The sequence below is a fragment of the Labeo rohita genome, chromosome 16, assembly GCF_022985175.1.
Source record: "Labeo rohita strain BAU-BD-2019 chromosome 16, IGBB_LRoh.1.0, whole genome shotgun sequence".
NCBI classification, from domain to species: Eukaryota; Metazoa; Chordata; class Actinopteri; order Cypriniformes; family Cyprinidae; genus Labeo; species Labeo rohita.
This window is the reverse complement of record NC_066884.1, coordinates 19,295,673-19,321,713: the sequence shown is the minus strand read 5'-3', so window position 1 is coordinate 19,321,713 and position 26,041 is coordinate 19,295,673. Positions and strand designations below refer to the sequence as shown.

The 26,041-nt window shown below is 36.6% G+C and overlaps 2 protein-coding genes across 2 annotated transcripts; both read right to left on the bottom strand.

Annotated features, from left to right (window-relative positions):
* Positions 1 to 1,472: 1,472 nt before the first annotated feature.
* si:ch211-79k12.1 (uncharacterized protein LOC568891 homolog) lies at positions 1,473 to 11,478 on the bottom strand. The gene is made up of 7 exons (XM_051131196.1): positions 11,384 to 11,478; positions 10,310 to 10,431; positions 7,827 to 8,037; positions 6,974 to 7,128; positions 3,480 to 3,624; positions 2,512 to 2,653; positions 1,473 to 2,207 (listed from the first exon to the last, which is right to left on the bottom strand). The coding sequence occupies exons 1-7, from the start codon at positions 11,439 to 11,441 to the stop codon at positions 2,120 to 2,122; spliced, it is 921 nt and encodes a 306-aa protein (XP_050987153.1). The 5' UTR covers positions 11,442 to 11,478; the 3' UTR covers positions 1,473 to 2,119.
* A 5,019-nt stretch (positions 11,479 to 16,497) lies between these two features.
* si:ch211-79k12.2 (uncharacterized protein LOC568844 homolog) lies at positions 16,498 to 19,852 on the bottom strand. The gene is made up of 3 exons (XM_051131195.1): positions 19,495 to 19,852; positions 18,840 to 19,077; positions 16,498 to 18,168 (listed from the first exon to the last, which is right to left on the bottom strand). Exons 1-3 carry the CDS (start codon positions 19,513 to 19,515, stop codon positions 16,784 to 16,786), a joined length of 1,644 nt encoding a protein of 547 aa, XP_050987152.1. The 5' UTR covers positions 19,516 to 19,852; the 3' UTR covers positions 16,498 to 16,783.
* Between the last annotated feature and the right edge of the window lie 6,189 nt (positions 19,853 to 26,041).

Below are 26,041 nucleotides of genomic sequence, written 5' to 3'. Positions count from 1 at the left end.
AACTAAAGTTAATAGATGGTAAAGATACGAGCAGTATTAATTAAGATGTTAGCCTTATATTTCACCTACCTGACTGGAAATGAGAAGAACAAACACGAATGTTGTCAAGATTTTTGCCCTGGAAAGCTTGGTTTAGTTTGGCCAACCACAAATGCCTTTTGTTCCTCAGACGGTTTTGTGCAGTCTTCTCCTTGATTTGTTATAAATTTTGGCAGCCTATAGTACTCTAACCCCTGGTTTCACAGACAAGGCTTAAGCCTAGTCCCAGACTACAACCTAAATCTGAGGTGTTTCAGCTGAAATAAACTTGCACTGACTGATCTTAAAATATATCAGTGCCTCAGTGTTTTGTCTCAAGATGCACACCAGTAATGTTTTTTTCTAGGCACATTTATAAAAATTACTTATATGTCCTGATTAAACTATGGCCTAATCCTGGCTTAGTCTAAGCCCTGTCTGTGAAACCGGGCCTAAATGTTTTTTCTTGGTCCAACCGATTAGTACAGCCCAAAACATGATAATAATGGACCATTTTCAGCAGCAATTATCAGCAAAATATGCGAGTTTCGTTCGGTTCAGTTGCATTGTTTACGTTCCGTCTCGCCAATATATGACACGTCTGATGATGCAGCTTGAACATGTTACTTACTTGTTCTGATGACATTTTCCATTGAAACTTTTTTATTTTGGACATACTTCTAAGACGTAGTATCTGTAATTCCGAAGTGCAGCGAATGTCCAAGTGGTGCGTTGACTGGTAGCCCACATATACCCCTCAAAACATTAGATTTATCCACACTGAGGAGCCGTGCCTATGCACAACCCATGTCAAGAAAATAACTGCATTTGCAGGTTTCAAACCGAGATGGTGGCAAAGAGGCGTAACTTACAAAATGCAGCTTTAAAATTTGTTTTATCCAAAATTGTTAGTTCCATACCTTACACATGAATGAGTGTACTTAATAATGTCTACCAGGGTTTCTGACAACACCAAATGTGGCTTTCCCTTTAAAAAAGTGCACAATATATGGGTAAAGTGTGTCTTTGTAAGTGAGTCATTGAATCATTCATTGAGCTGCTCATCAGCGGTTCATTCAGGTACTTTAGATTTGGTTCCAATTGGAAAATAGACAAATTAGTTGGCAATACAGTCTACAATGTAAGTTGCTCAATATGAACTTCTTGTTTGTTAAGCTGTTGTATAAGAATAATATGCAAATCATATGATAGTGCACTGAGGAATTGTATTTTGTAATAGTACATCTAATAGCTAATCATGGTGTTGTGTATCAGAACTTTTGACTGCGAAATGGCAGGTATTTTTGAACACCTCGGAAGTCTGAAATGGAAAGAGCTTTTTATAAACGGTGGTAATGCCATTTACATAGAGATGAACTCTCTTGAGATTTCTTCAGAGTTGAGCATACATGAATGTCTATCTTAATTAGATCAGTAACAACACTGGAGGGTGATTATGTTGTAAAATTATTTTAATAGCTTTAAATTCAAAGATATGGGAAAAATCAAACTTGTAAAAAAGTGCAACAGTTTCAAAGTGCTTCTAGAGTAATTGGTTCAGTGTTAGTTTGGATCTTATCTATTGTCCTTTCAAGTGAAGCAGAACATTATATACTTATGTAAAGCAATACCCCAAAAATTCCTACATCTGACTAAATGATCATACAGCTTGCAGACGGTAGTTTTTTCCTAAAAAGAAATGTTAATCAGTTTGAAGAAATAAGCCAACCCAAGATTGCTGGGAAGAAAGAAACGTTCAATGTCACCTCACAAAAACATCTTTTCAGCATTTCTCAATTTTGCAGGATTGTTGAATCAATACAGAGAAAATTGCACACCTTTTGTTGAAGAGCAATGCTGCCATCCACACTGGAAAGGACACACGGTAAAACCATCATTTATCCCGTCTTTGTATACTTTTTCGATTCCCTGCATAGACAGTCTCCTAATTATATATCTGAATGAAGACCCAAGAGCATAACAAAATCTATGTGCAAAACTCTCATTAACTCTCTTCCACTGTGAATACCCAATACTCCCTAATCTTTTTCTTGTCTTCTTTTCTCTCCTCTCCTCTCCAGTCCTCCATCAATCTCACTCTTTACACCAGCGGCTGCTTGTCAGAAGCGGTGGAGGGCAAGGACTCCACGCTGGCTCTGTAGATGGGTTTCTTCTGGGAACGGTCATCACTGAAAGGACAAGAGAAGGAAATACGACAGAGTGAGTGTTTTTTTCAAGCAGAATAAGAAAAGATTTGGGCCTGAGAGAGAACAAGGTTAGCGAGAGTTATTTGCACATAGACTAGCCTGCCTGAACAGCTTTGAGGGAGTGAGAAGATGCAGGGGGAGAGAAGTGGTCATCAGCGTTTACTGATGCTCACAGTAATACACAGACTCCACTCGACATGATGGAGGAGGGCTGGAGGTCAAACACCCACATAAATCATGGCACACATTTCTAGACAACATGACTACGGTGGTTTGGAGTACTTACATGGGTCCCTTGCTCTTGCTCTGTTTGGCTCTGCGGCAGAGGTAAGTGGTCAGGGATATCACAACCACCAGAAGGACCAGTCCTACTCCACATATCATGAGAACAGTGCGACCGGTGGTTGTCTCATACCATGCTGCATCCTCTGTAAGACAGACACAATCACATCATACATCTATCAAACTGACTTTAAACTATTTGTTACAAAAATGCTGCAGAAATACCGACCCAACAGTGAACATACAAAGAAAATCAAACGCTTTTTACAAAAAAAAGGTAAAACAGCGACGAGATGGGAGTTTTTTGGCGTACCCTAACCGTATCGACCCAGATTGCACAGAGTATGCATGCGGATCGCAGAGAATAGACAAGGTGAGCATTTGAGGTTAAAAAGTATATAAATTATCAATTTGTTTAAAAAATGACCGAACATTTTGCTAGGCTGGGATCGTTAAGAGCCCTTTGAAGCTGCATTTAAACTGCATTTTAGAAGTTCACACTTCCAAAAAGTGGAGATAATTCCTGAAATGTTTTCCTCAAAAAACATAATTTCTTTATTTCCTAATTTCATTCTACATTTTAATGAATAGATTGAGGAATACTAATAAGGCTGATGTCTAACTTTAAAAAATGAAGGAGGGAAAGGGTAGTGAATGACACCTTGGGTCGAGGTATGCATTTAAGAGTTAAGTACGGTCAGTGAGATCACAAGGTCAATATTATTGTCTTACACAGGCTTTCATATTGCCAAAGCACCACTGTTGTTCAAAGATTGTTCTGTTGTATTCAGATCATTTAAACAGAGTATTGAATAAATACATCAATAAGTGATTTTGCTTGTTGAGTTGTTGTTAGTGCCGTTGGATATCAAATGAAACGTTCAAATCATAAACATACTGTGTATAACAAATCAACTCAAGTTGTTTACTATAAGCAACACACTATCACACACTCCGTTTTAATCTTCTGACCTGGTAGAACAGTGATGCTGATTGTACGTTTCTTCATGAGAGAAGACACAGTAGGAGACTGAGCCGAACAGGTGTATCTCCCTCCATCCTGTTCCCTCACCTTCACCAGCTTCAGCTTATGAGAGGGCAAAAGCCAGTCCTCTCCCTTGATTGAAAACAGACAAAAAACAGATAGGGAAGAAGTTATTGAGAAGTGAAAAGCAAAGCTGGAGCTACACAGAGAATCTGACGTAAGAAAGATAAGATAGAAGTAATAATTCTTATGAAGGGAACCATGCAAGAAGGTGAATTCCCACTTCTGTAGACCTTGTGAATAAAAAACTCATGACATAACAACAGAACAAAATATAGTGAAACTTCCCTAAGAATCTCTGCATTAGGTATAAATTATGTTAGTGGGTACAAAAGAGTAATGAAGTAAAAAATAAAACATAATGCAATTCAAGGAAACAAATGCCTGTGCAAAGTCCACTCCAAGCAAATCATAACTGTACAAATGCTTTTGGCACTAGCGGAACGCCTGCAAGCCTGCCAACAAAGACCATTTCAATTTAAATGAAAGTGAATTAAGAGGATTCCCAGTCAAGTCAAAGTTCTGGCCAAAGCACCATTGTTTAAGCTAATCTGCTTGCTCCAAATGTCTTTCTGTTTCCTCCGCTGGAGTGCAGACACAGAACACAATAAACAGGTAAACCGTGCTCTGTCATTTAAGTAAAGCTGGCTTTTCTGGTTTACTCCATTCATAATAATCTGCCGGGTAAACATCGGAAGTACATATTTGAAGCCAAATTGGCTGAGTGAAATTATGTGTTTGAATTGTCAGAGCAGAGACACTGCACATTCGTGACATGTGGTGGAGGACAGACCGTCATTCTGAATAACAGGAATGAGTCATTCTGTACTTCAGTCTCATGAAATTCTATGGTCATCGATCACCCACACCATGACATTTGGAGGGACTTTTTTGGTTTGAGAAATAAGAGTATGCACATGCTTTTTACAGCATGTTATGTGCAGTCAAGATTAGTATGTTCAACAGTTACTCAACAGATTACTCTGTCAATTAAAATAAACAAATTAAAATTAATAACTCGTCTCACCATCACCAGCCCATGACAAGTGAACTGAGTTTAATCAGCCTTACCACAAAACAGTTGGTACTGTCCCTGAAATGATTTTCTTATTGATTATAATATAATTTAAAAGTATTTTTGTCTCTATAGCAATCGAATTACTATGGAAGCCTGTTTCCAGCATTAAATAAAAAAATAAAAAAGGTGGTTACACTTTATTTTAAGGTGTCCTTGTTACAATTTCTTATACATTTAACAAAATTTGACATTATTACTTGCAATTGTGTTTATATCTCACAATTCTGAGAAAAAACATTTCAAAGACTTAATTTCTCGCAATTATGAGTTCATATCCCACAATTTTGACTTAACAACTCGCAAATGTGACTTTATAACACAATTATGAGAAAAAAAGTCAGAATTGCAAGCTTAAATCTGACTTTGTTCTGACTTTATAACACACAATTTGAGTTGAGTTAAGTCAGAGTTGTGAGATATAAAGTCATGATTCTAATATCAGTCTTTTTCCCCCTCAGAATTTGACATTATAACTCGCAATTGCGAGTTTTTATCTCACAATTCTTAAAAAAAAGACAGCATTTGAGTTTCTATCTTGAAAACTGACTTTATTTCTTGCAATTACAAGTTTATATCTCACAGTTCTGACTTTATAACTTGCAACTGCGAGTTTATCTAACAATTTTGAGTAAAAAGTCAGAATTGTAAATTTTTTATAACACAATTCTGAGGAAAAAAAGTCAGAATTGCAAGTTTATATCATGCGATTCTGAGAAATAAAGTCAGAATTTGAGTTTAAATCTTGCAAATCTGAATTTATAACAGAATTGCGAGTTTGTATCTTTTAAATTCTGACTTTATTTCTCGCAGTTTATATCCTGCAAATTTGAGAATTGCGAGTTTATAACATGCAATTATGAGAAACAAAGTCAGAATTTTAAGTTTATATCTGACTTTGTTTTGACTTTATAAAACAATTTTGAGTTAAGTCAATATTACAAAATATAAACTTGCAATTCTGAACAAATGTTTTTCCCCCTCAGAATTTGACATTATAACTTGCAATTGTGAGTTTATATCTCACAATAGTGTTGGGTTCGAGTCCACCTAAGTCGAGTCCAAGTCAAGTCTGAGTCTTTAACAAATCGAGTCTGTGACAAGTCCGAGTCTGCTAAAAATTGTACTTGAGACCGGACTCGAGTCCAAATACGAGTCAGAGTACCCCAACTCTATCTCACAATTCTGAGGAAAAGTCAGAATTGCGAATTTATATCTTGCAAATTCTGACTTTATTTCTTGTAATTTCGAGTTTATATCCCACAATTCTGACTTTATAACTTGCAATTCCAAGTTTATCTCTCAATTTTTAGAAGAAAGTCAGAATTGCGAGTTTATAGTTGACAATTCTGAGAAAAATGTCAGAATTGTAAGTTTATATCATGCAATTCTGAGAAAAAAAGTCAGAATTTCAAGATGTACACTTGCAATTGTGAGAAAAAAAGTCAGAACTGTGAGATAAAAAAGTCAATATTACCTTATTTTATTCTTCATTCAGTGGCAGAAATGGGCTTCTATAGATTACAGCTTCCTTTCATATTAGTGAAAAAGACTGCATTATATAGAAGGATACTTCAGTCTCCTTGAAACTGCACACCAGGATTTTGTTCCTATAAATATGTATTAATTTTGGCGGCTCAATGTGAGAAACATTTCACATGTGTTGTGAAATACATTTCTAGACATCCTAGATAAACAAATGTTGAAAATGTTTCACTGAGGTGGAAGATGCACAAGACGTGACAGATGTTTTCTTTAGCAAACATCTGTCAAGACTCATGTGGCTTATTCCTTTGATTTGAGTCGCACGTGTCAATTATATCAGTGATTGTATGATTATCATTCTCACATTCTATTTAAACTTCTACTTTAATCATTACATTAAATACCTAGGCACTAATTACTAATTTGAGTTGTATTTTCTCACTGTTTTCACACTGTCAACTTTTGCTCACATTTGGTTGCTGTTTTGGACCCTAGTTGCACATAGCTCGCATATAAATATGAATCAGAATTGATATGAGGAGTGTAGACTAGACCTCCTTAGTGTAGATCTAGCATACACTGTATCTAATGCACATTTACTTTTCTAACTAAATGAGTTGACAACTTTCACAACCTTTTCCCAAGACCTCAGTAAATACGCTTATTTTCACGTCAACAGCAACCTGGCCTTCCAGGGTTTTTTTGCTCAATTGTATGAGAAACCTACATGAAAACAAGGAACTGCAATCCCAATACAGCAGTTTTGCAGTAGACAGAGTAATGCATCATGTTAAAAAAAGAAAAACTATAAAAAAAGAAGGAAAATAGAAAAGCAAGAGCATTAGATGTTAAATCTGTCACCTCTTTAGCCCAGACGTACTCAGGTGCCTCAGAAGCTGAAGTAGAACATTCCAGCTCCACATCATCACCTAAGCGTACTTTGAGGTCCTGCACTGAGTTGAAATAACGTTGTAAATATCCCAAACCAGCCCTGTGCACAGCCACCTCCCGCATGTCTGTGAGGGAACACGAGAGAACATTTGAGGATAAAACGGATTAGTCAAAACAGCTCTGCTCCTGGATATATTTGCATAGCATAAAAACAAGGAAGTAGGGCATGGAAATTCCAAGCATGTTTTCACTGCTCCAAAAACAACGCATGTACACTATATATTCAATAGTTGTAAACAAATAAATGCAGCATTAGTGAGCATAAGAGACAAAATTAAAATTTACATAATCTTACCAACCCCAAACTTTTAAACAGTTTTGTAACTTGTTGGTGACAGCGATGGATTATCACCAATGATTATACTATATTAAGTCTAGATTTGCTGTAATAATACAACATGAGCATGGATCATCTTGTCTCCATCTGATTATTCATACTGATCCATCTGTTTTTTCCACTCAGTTTCTCCAATAAATCACCACTGTCAACTTGTCCCTGGCCACTGTAAAAGCCCCAGTCGATAGCAGTATTGATTTTGTCATCTTGGGAGATAAAGAGTTTTATTTGTCATCTAATCTTTAAATCCCAAATATAAAACTTCCTTGCAACAAAAATGTCAGATGCAACTTGCCTCATATATAACGATGGAAAGATTGAAGCTTCTGGACAATCTAGACACATATGGATCAGTTTATGTATGTAGCAATTTGCATGGCAGATCATTAGCACTTTTCATGCTGCCCTTGATGTTTGCTTACTCACAGTGTATGGGGATGGTGAGGGGTTGGGAAGAGTTGTCTGCTACAGAACTGTCCTCAGAGACGCAGCGGTATGGACCCTCAGACCAGGACTGGATGCTGGCGATGAAGAGAAGCAGTCTGCCTTCCTCCCTTCTCACATCCACGTCATAGAGAAAACAGCGGCGGTAGAAATACGCCTGATCTGACTCGAGCCGATACCACCTCTTCATGTACTGTTGGGAAGAAAAAGAAATAAATATTTCCCTCCAGTAGCATACAAATTGAATATGATGCTCATTTGACTTCAACTTTATTAGTTCTGTCCTGAACGAAAATTTCCTGATAATTTACTCACCCCTGTGTCATCCAAGACGTTCATGTCTTTCTTTCTTCAATCGAAAAGAAATTAAGGTTTTTGAGGAAAACCATATAGTGGACTTCAGAGGGGATCAGCTGGATTGATAGTCCAAATTGCAGTTTCAATGCAGCTTCAAAGGGCTCTACACAATTGTCCAACATCGTTGTTTTACCTTGTTTGGAAAGGGCGTTTGACTCTCTTTGCACATTCGCTTTGTAAACACTGGGTCGGTACTTCTGCATACATCACGTGTGACCTTGCCAACATTACTACGTAATGCATGAAGTGCAAGATGAGCATTTGTGGTTAAAAAGTATATACATTTTTATTTTTTTAGAAAATGGCTGATAGTTTCGCTAGATAGGATAAGTGTAGAGCTCTTGGAAGCTGCACTGAAACTGCAATTTGGACCTTCAGCCTGTTGATCCCTACTAAAGTCCACTATATGGAGAAAAATCCTGGAATGTTTTCCTCATAAACCTTAATTGGATGACATAGGGGTGAGTAAATTATCAGGATACTTTAAGTCTGGAGTGAACTTGTCCTTTAATATATTAACAGCATGTGAATTACTTATGCTTTTTTTGTCCATTTGGAGCAAAATTTCCTGTTAAACAATTTTAAGATTAACTTAATATATTTTGATTGCTTGTTCTACCTTAAAAATCTTCCTTAAACCTGTAAAGCCTGAAAAATCTTTTCTTTTCTTTTTTTTTTTGGCAAAAAGAACAATTTATTGAACATTTAGATAAATATAAAAAAATATCTATGTGATTTTTGTTGAGTATCACATTTGATTTGCCCAAAAAAGTACGATGAAATACTGATCAAAATAATCAAATCAAAATAATCTTTACAGCAGTATAGCAAACTACTTAGCTGACATAAAATGCATATAAATATTAATTATTACTGTGGATCTCCCATTTATATATGCCTTAGTAAGATTATAGTTAAATGCTTAGTTTTATGAACAATGCGCTGTATTTTTATCGTGGTTATTCCAAAACATTTAATGCAATACAAATACAATGACAATTGAGAGATGTAAACAAACATTCAACATAAGCCTGATGTATCATATTTTATACTTAGATTTTAAGGCGATTTTTCTTAATATATACATATACCTAAGCTGCTTCAGTCCAGTAAGTGTTCATGGAGATATGTTACTAATAATAACAAAGTTCTTACATTTTATTTGTAAAAATCAGAAATTATTTCACAGCAAAGACATTTGTACCATGACTAAAAGGGTGTTGTTTTAAAAATTATAGTAAATTGCGTTTACTGGCTTAAAAACAATCATTCAAATGACAGGAGGAATGTAGTAGAATGTGTAAAACAGGTTTTTCCATGAACATTTTGATCTTGTTGATAATTTAGAGGCTTTAGAAATTTGTTTAGCAAATATAATGCCCTAGGCTTTTTGGGTTAGAAACATCTTGCTGATGTAAGGAACACTTGCCATATTTGATAAAGTATTTCAGAGTTGGAGAGAGCAGACTATTTGGGGCACTGGCACTTGGGTCTGACTAACACAGGTTAATGAGAGATTGCAAAACAAAACATCTGTCTTTGTGATTGGTGGTATGGAACCCTGTTTTGCTCGAATGCGTTTAGATCGCTGAAAAAGGTGACAAACAGACTCTGTACTGACAGAAGCAGCAGATGCTGTGAATCCTCCAAAGGCCCCTCACTGCCAGATACTAATTAAACCCAGAATAACAGCCCTCAGAAGCTCACTAAAACACACACTGCCTCCTGCTGTTTAAATACCAGTTGCAGTCTTGATCTCCAGACAAATAAATTCAAAATAATGTTACTGTTCTTCATTTGAGATTTCCGTATTATAATATTGTTTACAAAATCACAACAGCAGTTTTGGATATTTAAGAGCAAGCGTCCCTGACAGGTAAGTTTGTAATTTTAGATCTCTCACTTTCTGTTTATACCGTAATCAGACCTGCTGCACTGCGGAGGACGTGCCCAGACAGCAACAATAACCTAAACCCTTCTCATTTCCCATGAGAAACAACATGTCATTTCAGTTTCAATCTGCTGTTTTCTTAGCATTTACAGACAAATGTACGTCAAAGCACATTGTGTACCTGATATTTCCTTGCCACTGTGTTAAGTGACCTTACCTTGGAGAACCTCTCAAAGTGCACTGTGCTCATGTTCAACTCCGATTCTGTATCCAAACACTCCAATGTCACATCCTGGCCTTCCAGAATCGCCTCAGATGGACCTGTTACCTCCAACGAAGCTGCAAAACACAGAAGAATAGTAGGAATAGTAAAACAAAACAGTAATCTACTAACTTTATAGATGCAACAATTGCATCTTTAGTATCTCATATGGAAGCAGCTGATTTTTGTAATCTTAAATCTGATATATGTGAATCAGCTTATGTATTTATGTAACCTAATATTCTAGAATATCCTTCTTTCTAAACTTCCTGGTCTGGTTGGCACACCAGCCATGACAACAGGAACATGAGAAGGCAATTTACATGCTATCTGATGCGCACTGCTGTAAAACTAAGGTAAAGCATTGTGCAAATACAGAAATACTGGTATGTTGTTTTGTCTTAAGGTCTCACGTGCTAGTTAATGAAACCATTCTTACTGTCAAGCAAACTTGAAGGTGCTTTTGAGCAAAAACTATTTCCTTATAATGTTGTCTAACTGGATGGGTCACGATGGTGTGCATCAGGTGAGGTGGCAAATTCTTTGTCTTATTTGCTGTAGACGACTTAAGATATCTAATGCGTAATATGATGTTTTGGACTGTCATGATGCAAATGCAGTCTTTATGGGGATTATATCGTTATGATATAACTCAGTAACCTTAAACGAAAAAAAGACTTTCGTTTTTTACCTGACTGCACCTAAAAATCACCTGGATTACCCCTGAAGAAGGAACTATTGGTAGTTCACACTAATTCAGTTTTTGAGGTGTGCAATTCTGAACATTTAGATTCATTTTCATTTACAGTTTGTGCAAAGATATCCAAGCTTTTAAACATCAGCTAGCAATACAATAATAAGTGAAAAATATTACAATAACAACAATAAAAGCTATGAAATTGTAAAACCTTTCGCTCTGCCCTAGTTTTTTGGTTTTTGTAGATACACTGACGTTGCGTTTGTTATCACAAAGGTTAAAAGGCGTTAAAAATAATGCTTCTGCGCAAACATAAACAAAATGTTATATACCTGTGGATGTTTGGAGGAAGGTGAATGCCAGGAGTGTGATGAAAGTATTGCTTCTCATTTTGAAGGATCTTGTCGTCTGCGTTTGAGAGGAACTTCTGAAGAAATGAAAGTTTGTAAACACAATTTATTACCGCGGAAGAAGGTGGAGCTTGCGTCACAACTTACCTTACTGTTGTTTCTTTTTAAATTCATTACAAAATATACAACGATGCACTAATATAATGTTACAAAGGCATTTATTTGTTCTATATTTTGTTGTCATATTACAAAAATACTAAGAGCCAACGCTGACTTAACGCCATTGTATCAAAACGTATCTAACTTCTCATCAAATAAAGCCTGCGTCACTTGTATCTAGCTTAATCTGTATTGAGAAGGTCTGAGTTCAAGGCACTTCAGTTTCTTCTGGCGCCTATCAAGACGTTAAAGGTTTTGTTTACGTTTTTGTGTAACAAACGTCTGATATGTGAATCTGCAATAAAGCAATAAATAATGCCAGTAGGACTACTTAAATGTGCCAATGTTGCGGTTGGATTACCTCAGCGACCACAGTTCCTCTTCTTAAAAAGTCTATTTTACGACAGGTTCCTGGTGAAAAAAACAGCATATGCTGGTAGGTATGTTTTGATGCTGGTTTAAGCTGGTCCTTTGCTGGTTTAAGCTGGTCCTTTGCTGGTTTTTGCTGGTCATGTTGCTGGTCAAGGACCAGCATAAACCAGCTAAGGACAGCATAAACCAGCAAAGGACCACCTTAAACCAGCATCAAAACCTACCTAACCAGCATTCCAGCATCAAAACATACCTACCAGCATATGCTGGTTTTTTCACCAGGGGTGGCGACTATTTTAGTTACTGAAATCTTCCATACATTTAAAACTGTTTATTGTAACTCACGTAATTTGTCATGACACCCTTATAGTCATTTTTAAAGTTCTTCTTACCTTATTCTTATTTTTCAAAACAATCTCGGTGAGGGGATATCAACCTCAGCTGCCGAGTATGATACTAGGCCTATGTGATTTTTAACTTTTTAATAATAGTTATGGTTAATGGATTCTCTTTATCTGTCATTTCACTGAGCTGTCCATGTAAACATTTGATAGTTTGCATATAATTTAAATATACATTTATGCAACCCAGTGCAAAGGTTCTTTGAATATAATGAACTATTTGTGCACACCAGGTAGGCTAATACATTATACATGTGTGTAAATAGATCTGCAGCGAATACTGTGTAATATGTGACCCTGGACCACAAAACGTGGTCAATTTTGTGAAAGTGAGATTTATGTATCATATGGTTTGTTAGGATGTGACAATATTTGGCCAAGAGACAACTAATTAAAAATTAAGTTTTGATATATTTACAAAATATCTTCATGGAACATGATCTTTACTTAATATCCTAATAATTTTTGGCATTAAAAAAAATAGGTAATTTTGACTCAAATAGGTAATTTGATACAATGTATTTTCTACTATTATACTACAAATATACCCATGCTATTTAAGATACTTAAGTTTTGTGGTCGAGGGTCGAATATTGTTTTCTTTTACCAGCAAATAAATAAATAAACAAACATAACCAAGGTCACTGCCACTGAACTGGAGGAAAGAGAAACAATAAACATGCATTTTAGATCGTACTTAGTAGTAGGTCATTAAATAATACATAGCCTAGGAAATTTCAAGAGGGCAGAACAGTCTCTAGGGAAAAATGGAAATCCCCTAGTCTAAAGTTCAGTGACCTTACAGTAATTTTAGACAGTCACAGGTGACTCAGCAAAGGTGAATTCTTCAGGAAGTGCTATATTGTAGTCTGACACGTGTCTGTAGGAGGCTACTTGTTTGTTTGTTGTAGACAAAGCTTCATGTCTCATATTGAGAATATGTAACCACAAGACAAGCTTCAAAGGTTCTGGTCTGAAATGTATCACACATGTTAATTACCAAATCACAAAAGTAATTAGCAGATCAGAGTACATCATTAACCCAGGCTAGTATATGGTCACAAAATTGAATTTTTCAAATTTAAACTCCAAATAATGTACATCAACATTTATTTCTGTTGACACATGTGTACACAATGGACATGTAGACATGAACTAAACTAACAGATGTACAAAAAGTATCTGATGCTCTGGGTTGAGATGTCACTGACAGTTATAATTGGCCAACGATATTCACAATACCGCGCAACAAGGGTTCACATATCAACAGTGTAATGCTAAAGATTCAAAATGGACACAAAAATAACAGACAATTCATTTCCCCTGCCAGTTTCCCCAAACTTTAATTCTAAGTAATAATACAGATATCTTTAACAGCAAACCTTTGGCCACTCTTAAAAATGGCAGTCCCTCACTCCATGCAGTCTTGTGTAGTGTCAGTCCCTGCAGAGGCCATAAATACAATAAGCAAAACTTGGCAGGTACATCAAATACAATAATACGGTTATAGTATTCATCCCCACACAACAAGCTAAATTGACTCTAAATGCAGTAAGAACATCATTTAATTTAAAACCGCATTAATTCTACAACCTCACTCGCATGTGTTTGATTTTTGACTTTTGAAGTCAGAATCTAAAAGACTTAGTCTTAGTCTGCATGTGCTTTTCAAGATTCCCATTAAGACGGGCATAAAGGAACTCACTGCTGGTTCAGCAGAGAACTGTGCTCTGTCAATTTCAGGCTTAAACCCTTGTCTTAAAACCTAAGAAACCAATCAAAACCATTCATCCATTCTCCAAACCACTTATCCACTTTTGGGTTGTGTGGCTGCTGGGGCCTATCCCAGCATCTTGGGCCACGAGCTTTGGAAACACCCCAGACAGATGGCCAATTCACCACACAGATACACATTCACACCTTCAGACAATTTAGCTTCTGCAATAAACTTTTGTTGCACGTCTTTGGATTGTGAGGGAAAACAGAGCACCAAGAGGAATCTCACACCAACACAGAGAGAACATGCAAACTCCACACAGAAAGGCTTCCGGTTCCAACCGGGCACCTTCGTGCTGTGAGGTTACAATACTACCCTCTAAACCACCGTGCCGCCCTCCATTCAGCACCTTTTCTTAATAATCCAGTTGATTATCAAAACAGCATCAGAAGTTTGTTAAACTAAACAGAAATATAATAAGCTTAAAAAATAACTTGCAAAACTGCAAAATACTTTCACATACATACATACAAAGTGCTAAAATGTAAAATAAAGCACTCTTCCACTATCAGGCTGAATGGTTGTAAGTCACATTGAGTATAAAGTACAAATACATTTGTGGATTTCTCAGCAAACCTAGCTAACCATCCTAAGGCCAGGAGAATCATGCTGGTAGAACGGCTTTAGTAACATGGAGACTCGTGAGCTTTGTAAACCAAGTCTTCTTCTCGTTGCTTTCTCGTAATCTTTCGGCTTGACAATGGAAAAACTAGTGCAGGTTTGGTAACGAATATGCACAAGTACCTTAATACTGATAGGCAAAGCTACTTATTTAAAGTTTAAGGTGCTTTCACAATACAGGTTGTCACAATTTAGCTTTTTTAGAGGCACAAATCACAGGCTAAAGAATCTTACATGACCAAAACAAGAATGTTGGGTCTGACGTCACACGCCACCATTTCCCGGCCCAAGTGCTCTATCAGATGCCAAAATCAAACAACAAATGGTGCTAATATTCAGTACACTCACAGTGCACTGTAATACTACCGGAAAATCATGATCCTAACCTTTATCTCCATACCAAAATCTTAAATGGCTAGACAGTGATTCATAATTTATAAATCATTAAAATACGTGAGTCCGTAGACTGTAGTGTACACTGCAGGTTTTTAACAGCTTAGCTTAAAAGGATAGGTCACCCAAAAATGAAAATTCTGTCATTAATTATTCACCCTCATGTTATTCCAAACTCATAAGACCTTTGGTCATCTTCGGAACACAAATTAAGATATTTTTGATGAAATCCGAGAGTTTTCTGACCCTGCATAGATAGACAACTTCATCTAACAATTTCTTCTACTGTGTGTAGTTTTCTTTGGTTTCTTTTCTCTTTATAATTATTTGTCCATCCTGTAACGATTTGCCTGCTCTCTAGGGGTCAGAAGTGTTTTGTTTTTTTGTATTTGTGAGTACATCCCCCACACCGGTGGACTGTCTGAGTGGGCCAGATTGGTGTGGCGCTCTCTTTTGTTTTGGTTTCCCAACTATTTTCTCCCTACTTTATGTTATGTTTTTGCTTTGAATAAATTCCGCTAATGAACCAAGCTTTTTTGTGCTGTCCCTCTTTGTTTTATGGCTCTGACCGTAACATAACTGGGGGCTCGTCCGGGATTATTATGTTTATGTTATGTTTTTTTGTTTGGTGTGGGGCGAAAGGTGTGCGTACCTTTCAACATTACATAAACATAATAATCCCTGCTTGGAACAACATGAGGGTGAGTAATTAATGACAGAATTTCATTTTTGGGTGAAATGACCCTTTAAATGTTTGATGTAAATAAATAGCATTCTCAGTTGAAATGTATAGCGTCTTGGACACAAATAATATTTCTTACATCATGATTTAAAGGAGAATTTCAATTCCAGAACAAAAATGTACAGCTAATTTACTCACCCCCTTGTCATCCAAGATGTTCATGTCTTTCTTTCTTCAGTCATAAATAAATTATGTTTCTTGAGAAAAAACATTTCAGATATGTTCTCCATATAGTGGACTTCTATGGTGCCTGTGAGTTTGAACTTCCAAAATGCAGTTTAAATGCAGCTTCAAAGGACTCTAAACAATCCCAGCCAAGGAAGAAGGGTCTTATCTAGTGAAATGATCAGTTATTTAAAAAAAAAATTACAGTTTATACCTTTTTAACCTCAAATGCTCATCTTTTCGACATAGCCTAACTGTATTGACCTGGATTACACAGACTACGCATACACATCGCAGAGCTAGACAAGACGAGCATTTGAAGTTACAAAGTATATAAATTGTAAATTTTCACTAGGTAAGACCCTTGGTCCTTGGCTAGGATTGTTTAGAGCCTTTAAACATTGCATTTAAATGCAATTGCATTTAAACTGCCTTTTGGACGTTCAAATTCATGGGCACCATAGAAGTCCACTATATGGAGAACATTCCTGAAATGTTTTCATCAAGAAACATAATTTCTTCTTTTCTGAAGAACACAAATGAACATCTTGGATGACAAGGGGGTGAGTAAATTATCTGTACATTTATGTTCTGGAAGTGAAGTTCAACAGTTCCTTTAACAGTACTAGGGGACTGATATCAGCAAGTTTCAAACTGGCTCAACATCTGCCTTCATACATTTCATGTTAAAGTTGCTTTTATCTTCCCTCTCTTTTGAAATACATGGAGACCGAAATGTTTGTAGTTTTTGTCTAATCTACAGTTTTGTCTGAGCTGTTCTTTTCCTTTTCTCTCTCTTCCTTAGAGTAGTGTTGCAATGTCTGGTGTCTGTTTCTAGACGGAGCATCTGGAAAACGCTGACCGCAGTCCTCGCAGGCGTACGGAAGGGCTTCTTTGTCCCGATCCCCTCTTAACTGCTCTTTACTGGGCGGACTCCTCTCTTCAATTTCCCGGAGTTGGATCTGGTTGAGACTGGAGGCCTGAATTCTCTGGAAGTCTGAGGACGAAGCTGAGGCAGCAAGACTAGGCCTGCCTACAGAGTTGGGCTCCGTCACGATCCCGTGAACCGTTCGGTGATGAAAGCGAATGCCAGAACGGTTTGAAAAGCTCTTCCCACAGAGCCCACACACGAAAGGCCTCTCGCCGGTGTGGATGCGAGTGTGGATCTTCAAAGCCCCAGACTGAGTAAAGCACTTCCCACATTGAATGCAGCGGTAGGGTTTCTCCCCCGTGTGAATTCGCTGATGCGCTCTCACCCCGGCTAGGTGAGGGAAACCCCTTCCACAATAAGTACAGGTGTACGGCCTTTCTCCGGTGTGAATTCGGCGGTGAATCTTAAGCGCCCCGGATTGGCTGAAGCTCTTGCCGCAGTCAGCGCAGCTGTAGGGCCGAGCACCTGTGTGTACGTTGAGGTGGATGCGCAGATTGCTGTGCGAGTTGAATGCACGGCCGCACTCGGCGCACAGGAAGCCACCGGCTTTAGACGCATGCTGGGTTCGCTGGTGCTGCAGCAATTGCGACGGCCGGGGGAAAGAAGCATTGCAGTGCATGCATGGAAGCTGCTGCAAGCCTTCCTGTTGCGCATGGCCTTGCTGATGTCGCAGGAGCTGGGAGCAGGTGGGGAAGGTGCGCTGGCAGGACAGGCAAGGGAAGGACGGAAGCGTACACGATGTGCAGGATGTAAGCGGGCAGTGATGGTGGTGGTGATGGTAGTGGTGGTGAGCAACATGTGCCTCTGAGTCCTTTTGTTGGCGTAGAAGTTGGCTACATCCTTGAAAACCACGATGGCAGCATAGACACGGAAAGGCCTGGACTGGAGGGACACCTGGGGACTCGGGATTTGCCTGAGGGATTGGGCTGTGGGTGCTAGTGCCTTTGTCCTCTTGTTGGGGGTGAGCAGATGTGCTGCTGGGTTCAGTGTTTTCCTCTTCCAGAGAGAGGCCCAAACCTAGACACAAGCCTAGGCCGACAGGGGTAGGGCTGGGCTCTTTGGTCTGCTGCGGCGGGGTGGATTGTGGGGACGAAGGTGGTTGGATCTGTGAGGGTGGGCTGGTTCTGGGTTTTAAGGTGTGGACTGAGGAACTAGAAGGAGATGAGGAAAGAGGGCAGCCAGGACATGTGCAGCCACGATGCTGAACTACAAAAGAGAGGAATGAGAATTCATAAAATGAGTCAGTTTATATAAATGAAGCAGCGAGTAAATAATGGATAAACATGATAAAACTTAATACTAAACTATTTCCTGGCAGGACTAGGAACCAAGAATCGTTTGTTATTCAAAAAAACGAGTGCACTGGTTGTTCATATAACAAGAAGTAGTTAAAGATACATATTACAAGCTTTGGCATATTAAGTGATATTTTATGAAAATAAATGGCATATATTACCAAAATCATTTTAGTATTTGTATTAGTACATGGGCTTCTGGAATATATGATTCTATTTAGCAGGGTTCAGCTATCAAATATTTCTAAAAAATTACTGTTGTCACCGCATGGGGCGTTTGATCTGCATTAGAAAGTTTGGGAACTCAACTTTTGCAGCAAGAATAATTTATTTATGTTTAATTTACATTAAATGTAAAACTTTATTTTACTTGCAATATCTGTTGAAATCTAAAATGACCTCATCATTTGGCAACAGGCTGTAGAGGCCAGTAAATGCGATATGTAATAATAAAGTACTAAGAGAAATGGAACTGTTACCCAGAATTAATTCTGCATGTTTCCCAATCCTTTTTCATGAGAATAAAGTATATTTCTAAAACAGCGGTACAGTACCCTTACAGGCTATTGTGATAATACTTACCATGGCTTTCATGATCTCTGGGCTCCCTTTCCTCAGAATGCAAACCAAAGCGATCAGTACTTTTTACCTGGTTCTGTCTGGATGGATCAGAATTGGGAAGATGACATAGTTTGGACCAAGCAGAACTTGGTGTCTCCTCAGTTCGTTGCTCTCTCAGTGGAAGCCCAGTGACTGAAGAATTTGCGGCCATAAGGTCACCAATAAAATTATGCATATCCAGCCATGAGCATGGACCAGCCTGCAATAAAATAACATACATATTAAATACTGTATTTTTTTTATAAAATATGGTATATAATTATGCTGTCACATTGCTGCATATGCACATTTCTTCACACTGGATAAGTAAATAAATGCAGCCTTCAAGCACTACGACAACGGGGTCATAGAATAAATCGCATCATGAGAAAATGACACCTTTAGGTACGCGTAACAAGATGCAATACAAGCGTTATGCATACGATATCAAGCGATACATCGTACTAAATAACAAAACATTTCCATCGATCCGCATCGCTGTGTTATTAAATACAGGTACGCCAATAAAATGCTTCCGTCTGCCTTTTTGTCGCCTTTGGTATTTCTCCAAGCCATGAAACACATCACACGCCCCTTTTAAGGCTACTTCCTCGTGTTTATTTTGGCATGTACTCACTGCGAGTCTGTCTTTGTCCATCTGTGGAGCGCCCTTACATAATCAAGTGTACAACTGCATTAATACACATGTATGACTAATGTCACGTTGGGCGTTTCTGTCATTTGGTAAACAGAGAAACGCGGGTTAATCATTATTGTCTCTTGACTCTACTGCCCCACTTCTGTTACAGTCTGGGGCTGCTCATAACGCCATTTTTTCCGCTATCGACAGCAGTGTATTTCCGGGATATGAACCATGTGACTACATTCCTAGTTTATTTAAATTCATACTCTGTACCTTACAGTTACGTACCATTATCCGACTTTGTCACAGATTAACATGAGTTTTTCATTTAGTATAAATGACTGTGGTAGATGTATATGTCTTAAATCTGAATACACACTGAATCATGGGACATTTGTACAGTATAAAAACCACTACGCCTATGGAGAGTTCCCACAAAGATAGTAAGTACCAGACAGAGCTGTGTGAGTGGAACAAAACTCTTTGTCTGTCACACTCACAAATGGCACAGAGGTGACAGACTCTGACACCCCTCTCTGTCATGTATGAGTGTGACTATTTCTGTCATGATTGCTCAGTTTTGCCAGTAAAATATAATGTAACAATTGTAATAGACTGAACTATGATGCAATTCATGGTGTGACGTAGTCATTAATATATATTTAGGCTACTTTAATAGTTATTCTATTTGAATTAATCTGTAGTGATATGCCCCATTGTTACATTTGAGCCCCTGCCCATTAGGAAAATAATAATAATAATAACAATAATAATAATAAAGAACAATAAAGAGCTACATTTGAGACTAAATCTGGTTTCTAACTGCTCTCTGTAAATCTGTAAATCTGTTAGTATGAAATGGGGCGGTTGCATGAAAGTTTTAGACTAGTCTTAAAAAGTTTAAGACTGGTCATCATTTTTTTTAATTCAGTTACAGAAAAATGTAGATTAGTCTAAGCTGAATTCAAAAACAAAGGACTGATTACCCTTTGGTTAACTGCTAGTTGGTCAAACTAGTACTTAAGACACTGTCTTAACATAGAGGCTAAGTTTATGCAACTGGCCCAATGTTATGAATATTGTATCTGGCTATGTGAATGGTCATTAACAAGAATATGATGCTCATGTTTATGTGCGTATGATCTGTGTTTGAACATATAATATAATTTGTTGAAATGCAGAATTTGGAAAATTGTTATTTTATATTTACATATTTACTGAAAATATGTCTTATGCTTTTTGTATAAATGCATAAATATCCAACAGTGAATCCGTGTAGGGCTGATCTCAGCTTGGTTTCTCTGTGATTCAGTTTTTTTTTTTTTTTTTTTTTCAGGCTTTTTTTTTTTTTTTAAATAAAATTATAAAATGTCATCTGTTGTTGTTTTATACCACATTATGAAACACCTGAATTTAACTCAACACTGCATATATACATGTATATAATATTTTTGTCCACTAGATGGAGCCATGAAGACAGAAGTTTTGCATGAAGACAGACGTTCTGTCCACATACCAGGAGACACTGTCTCAGTCTAATTATAGGTTACTTGAATTCCACTCCTCTTTTAGAAGAAAAAAAAGAATGTATGTATAAAGTATGTTCACAAAAGCAATGAGCTGTAATGCCTTAATGTTGTTTACAGTGTTGGGGAAAGTTACTTTTAAAAGTAATGCATTACAATATTGTGTTACTCCCTTTAAAAAATAAACAGATTATGCTACTTTTTATGTAAAGTAATATGTTACATTACTTCTGCATTACTTTTTAAATCTGAGCAGGCTTGTTCTATTTTTGGCAAACATAAAAGCTCTTTCACACCAAAAGAGAAATGAATAAGCCTCAGGCTGAAGGAAATGTGAATTCACATCTGTACAGTAGAACACAGGAGAAGAAGTTCAACACTCTTCAGCAAAAAACTAAGCACAAATGTTAATTAAAAATGTTAGTGTAAAATGTTTAATGTGCTTAAAGGAGAAGTCCACTTCCAAAACAAAGATTCACATGTAATGTACTCACCCCCTTGTCATCCAAGACGTTCATTTCTTTCTTTCTTCAGTCGTAAAGAAATTGTTTTTGAGGAAAACATTTCAGGAATTTTCTCCATATAATGGACTGCTATGGTTTCCCCGATTTTGAACTTCCAAAATGCAGGTTTAAATGCGGCTTCAAACGATCCCAACCGAGGAAGAAGGGTCTTATCTGGCGAAACAATCGGTTATTTTCATTACAAAAAACATAATTGAAATACTTTTTAATCTCAAACACTGGTGTTGTCTTACTCTCCCTGAACTCTGTGTATTCTGGCTCAAAACAGTTAGGGTATGTTGCAAAACTCAGACTGTATTTACTCCCTCAACTTCAAAAATCATTTCAAAATCATCCTACATCGCTGCAGAAGTTCTGACCCAGTCTTTGCAGAGTGAACATGCAAAGAAGATCAAACACCCTCAACAAAAAAAGGTAAAACAGTGATATAGGACGATTTTGAAGTTGAGGGAGAAAATATGGTCTAAGTTTTTCGACATACCCTAACTGTCTTGAGCTAGAATACACAGAGTTCAGGGAGAATAAGACCAGTCGAGCATTTGGCATTAAAAAGTATATAAATTGTATTTTTTCATGAAAATAACCAATTGTTTCGCTAGATAAGACCCTTCTTCCAAGGCTGGGATTGTTTACAACCGCATTTGGGATTGTTTAAAGCCGTATTTTAAACTGCCTTTTGGACGTTCAGACTCGGGGCACCATATCAGTCCATTATATGAAGAAAAATCCTGAAATGTTTTCTTCAAAAAAACATTCTTTCTTTAGGACTGAAGAAAAAAAGACATGAACATCTTGGAAGACAAGATGGTAAGTACATTATCTGTAAATTGTTGTTCTGGAAGTGGACTTCTCCTTTAAGGTGCTTCACGGTGCCATAGAAGAACCTTTTTTGTCTAAATGGTTCCATAAAGAACCTTTAATGTCCTTTAAGAACCTTTCTGCTTCTTCAGATTATAAACAGTTAACCCTTTAACTGTCACTGTCCACTCTTTGGGACGCCTACGTTTACTTCACCATATTACTAAATAAATCCTAATCTAATCATGACAAACTATACATTGTTGGAAAGGTCTAAGACTCCTAAATAGATATTTTACCATATTTTTGTTACAAATTATGTAAGAAAAGTAATAGAATAATATAACAAAAGTGCAACTTAAGAAATCTACATCATAACAATGACTTTCTTCGTCGCCTTTTTCCCTATCACACTTTAGAAATCATAAGAAATTATATATCATGTCAAAACTTAAAATCTCAAAATTCATCCTTTGAAAGGCATTTTAAAATCAGACATTGCATTACCACAGAAAATGTACATCAAAATTATATTATAAAATGTTTTCATTTATGAATTATAAAAATGTAAGTCTGGATAGTGCATTTTTATGTCTGTGTTTAAAAATGGGAGTGACAGTTAAAGGGTTAAGAAAGAGTTAAAGAACCTTTAACTGAATGGTTCTTTGTGGAACCAAAAATGGTTCTTCTATGGCATCAAAATGAAGAACGTTTTAAGCACCTTTAATTTTAAGAGTGTATTGGTATGGTTAAATTGGATCATTGAAGGTCATCAGCAAAAACGTTAAAACAATGGGATTAAATACATAAAAAATATTTGTGTTAACATATTTAATTATTGCAGGTTTGCGGCATATTCTGATTTCACCTCTGCACTTACTCCCGATTTCCCTCAACATGGTGACAGGAGAGCTGTCAATCAGTCAATGGTAAAACAAACACAATTTGAAAAAGTAACTATTTAAATTAAAAAGTAATGCGTTACTTTACTAGTTACTTGAAAAAAGTAATTTGCTTATGTAACTCACGTTACATTTAATGTATTACCCCCAACACTGGTTGTTTATATTTGTAAGGACCATAAATCATGCTCTTGAAGATATAAAGCTAGGTGGTTCACGCTGAAGTTACTCAAAAGTATGTTACTACAGTATGTATGGTTACAATTTCCCCTCAACATGGTGACAGGACGGCTGTCAATCAGTCAATGGTAAAACAAAGTAACTGGCATTATTTGAAAAAGTAACTCAGTTCTTTTCTTGTAAATTAAAAAGTAATGTGTTACTTTACTAGTTACTTGAAAAAAAGTAATTTGATTATGTAACTCGCGTTACATGTAATGCGTTACCCCCAACACTGGTTGTTTACATTTGTAAGGACCCTAAATCGTGCTCTTAAAGATCTAAAACTAGCTGAGGTTAGTCAAAAGTATGTTACTACAGTATGTATGGTTACGGTTTCCCTCAACATGGTGACAGGATTTATTTGAAAAAGTAACTCAGATCTTTTTTTGTAAATTAAAAAGTAATGCGTTACTTTACTAGTTACTTGAAAAAAGTGATTTGATTATGTAACTCGCGTTACATGTAATGCGTTACCCCCAACACTGGTTGTTTACATTTGTAAGGACCATAAATCATGCTCTTGAAGATATAAAGCTAGGTGGTTCACGCTGAAGTTACTCAAAAGTATGTTACTACAGTATGTATGGTTACAATTTCCCTCAACATGGTGACAGGACGGCTGTCAATCAGTCAATGGTAAAACAAAGTAACTGGCATTATTTGAAAAAGTAACTCAGTTCTTTTCTTGTAAATTAAAAAGTAATGTGTTACTTTACTAGTTACTTGAAAAAAAGTAATTTGATTATGTAACTCGCGTTACATGTAATGCGTTACCCCCAACACTGGTTGTTTACATTTGTAAGGACCCTAAATCGTGCTCTTAAAGATCTAAAACTAGCTGAGGTTAGTCAAAAGTATGTTACTACAGTATGTATGGTTACGGTTTCCCTCAACATGGTGACAGGATTTATTTGAAAAAGTAACTCAGATCTTTTTTTGTAAATTAAAAAGTAATGCGTTACTTTACTAGTTACTTGAAAAAAGTGATTTGATTATGTAACTCGCGTTACATGTAATGCGTTACCCCCAACACTGGTTGTTTACATTTGTAAGGACCATAAATCATGCTCTTGAAGATATAAAGCTAGGTGGTTCACGCTGAAGTTACTCATAAGTATGTTACTACAGTATGTATGGTTACAATTTCCCTCAACATGGTGACAGGACGGCTGTTAATCAGCCAATGGTAAAACAAAGTAACTGGCATTATTTATTTGAAAAAGTAACTCAGTTCTTTTCTTGTAAATTAAAAAGTAATGTGTTACTTTACTAATTACTTGAAAAAAGTAATCTGATTATGTAACTCACGTTACTTAATGCGTTACCCCCAACACTGGTTGTTTACATTTGTAAGGAACATAAATCATGCTCTTGAAGATCTAAAGCTAGGTGGTTCACGCTGAAGTTACTCATAAGTATGTTACTACAGTATGTATGGTTACAATTTCCCTCAACATGGTGACAGGACGGCTGTCAATCAGCCAATGGTAAAACAAAGTAACTGGCGTTATTTATTTGAAAAAGTAACTCAGTTCTTTACTTGTAAATTAAAAAGTAATGCGTTACTTTACTAGTAACTTGAAAAAAGTAATTTGATTATGTAACTCGTGTTACATGTAATCCGTTACCCCCCAACATTGGTTGTTTACAGTTGTAAGGACCCTAAATCATGCTCTCAAAGATCTAAAACTAGCTGAGGTTAGTCAAAAGTATGTTACTACAGGAACAAACTAGTATGGAGTGGCCATGTAGCATTTCAAATTTGCCCATCTCTTTACATTTTTAAAGTACCATTTCAGAATGTATGAAGTGTGCGCTTATTATGCTTATCATGATGTTTATTTAAAGCGATTAGACCGTTTTTCTTACACAACAAATAACTGAGACCACTACAAAGTGAACAGCAGTTGAGCTTTGGCTTTTAAAGTTCTCCATTTTTTGCAGCTGGGACAGAATGAGTGGGAGGTGGAGGTGGAGGAGGAGAAGGAGGAGGAGAAAGCAACAGAAGTTTTGATGTCGTGGTGAGAATGGAGGAAATGGACATAATGGTTAACATCTCTGAGGCAAATTAGCAGATCAAAGTTAATGTGGGGGGAAAAGGAAGTAGCTACAGATATAGTCTTCAAATTCATGTAACAAAACTATATAATATTAATGTCGATTATTAGCCTGTATGTATTATATTAACCTGTATTTATTATGTTAACACTTTGTCTATGATGAGGTTGAAATATATATATATATATCATTTTGATTCTTTACTTAAAATTATTTTATTTTCGTAAGATATTATACTTTACATAGATATTAGCCTTTATTTATTACATATTCATTTTTTATATTATTACTGATACCTAATAATTATAAGATTGTATATAATAAATGTGCTTTAAAAATAATTTGGTAAAAGAAATGTTTTTCAAAAAAGAAATCAGGCGAGAAACATTCAACACGGATGACGGAAGTTTTAAACTAAATTTCTAAAATATTGTTATCATCTCGACCGTACTTATTTGTCATTTTGTCGACGCTACTGTTGCTGTCAGGCGCAAACCGACACACTTTCCTC

Coding starts and splice junctions, on each gene's coding strand:
- si:ch211-79k12.1 (XM_051131196.1), bottom strand. CDS start 11,441: ATGAGAAGCAATACTTTCATCACACTCCTGGCATTCACCTTCCTCCAA. Junction 10,432..11,383: donor CTTCCTCCAAACATCCACAG/GTATATAACATT, acceptor TGTGTTTTGCAG/CTTCGTTGGAGGTAACAGGT. Junction 2,208..2,511: donor AGCAAGAGCAAGGGACCCAT/GTAAGTACTCCA, acceptor TTGTCCTTTCAG/TGATGACCGTTCCCAGAAGA.
- si:ch211-79k12.2 (XM_051131195.1), bottom strand. CDS start 19,515: ATGGACAAAGACAGACTCGCA. Junction 19,078..19,494: donor TGGACAAAGACAGACTCGCA/GTGAGTACATGC, acceptor ATTTTATTGCAG/GCTGGTCCATGCTCATGGCT. Junction 18,169..18,839: donor CAGAGATCATGAAAGCCATG/GTAAGTATTATC, acceptor TCTCTTTTGTAG/TTCAGCATCGTGGCTGCACA.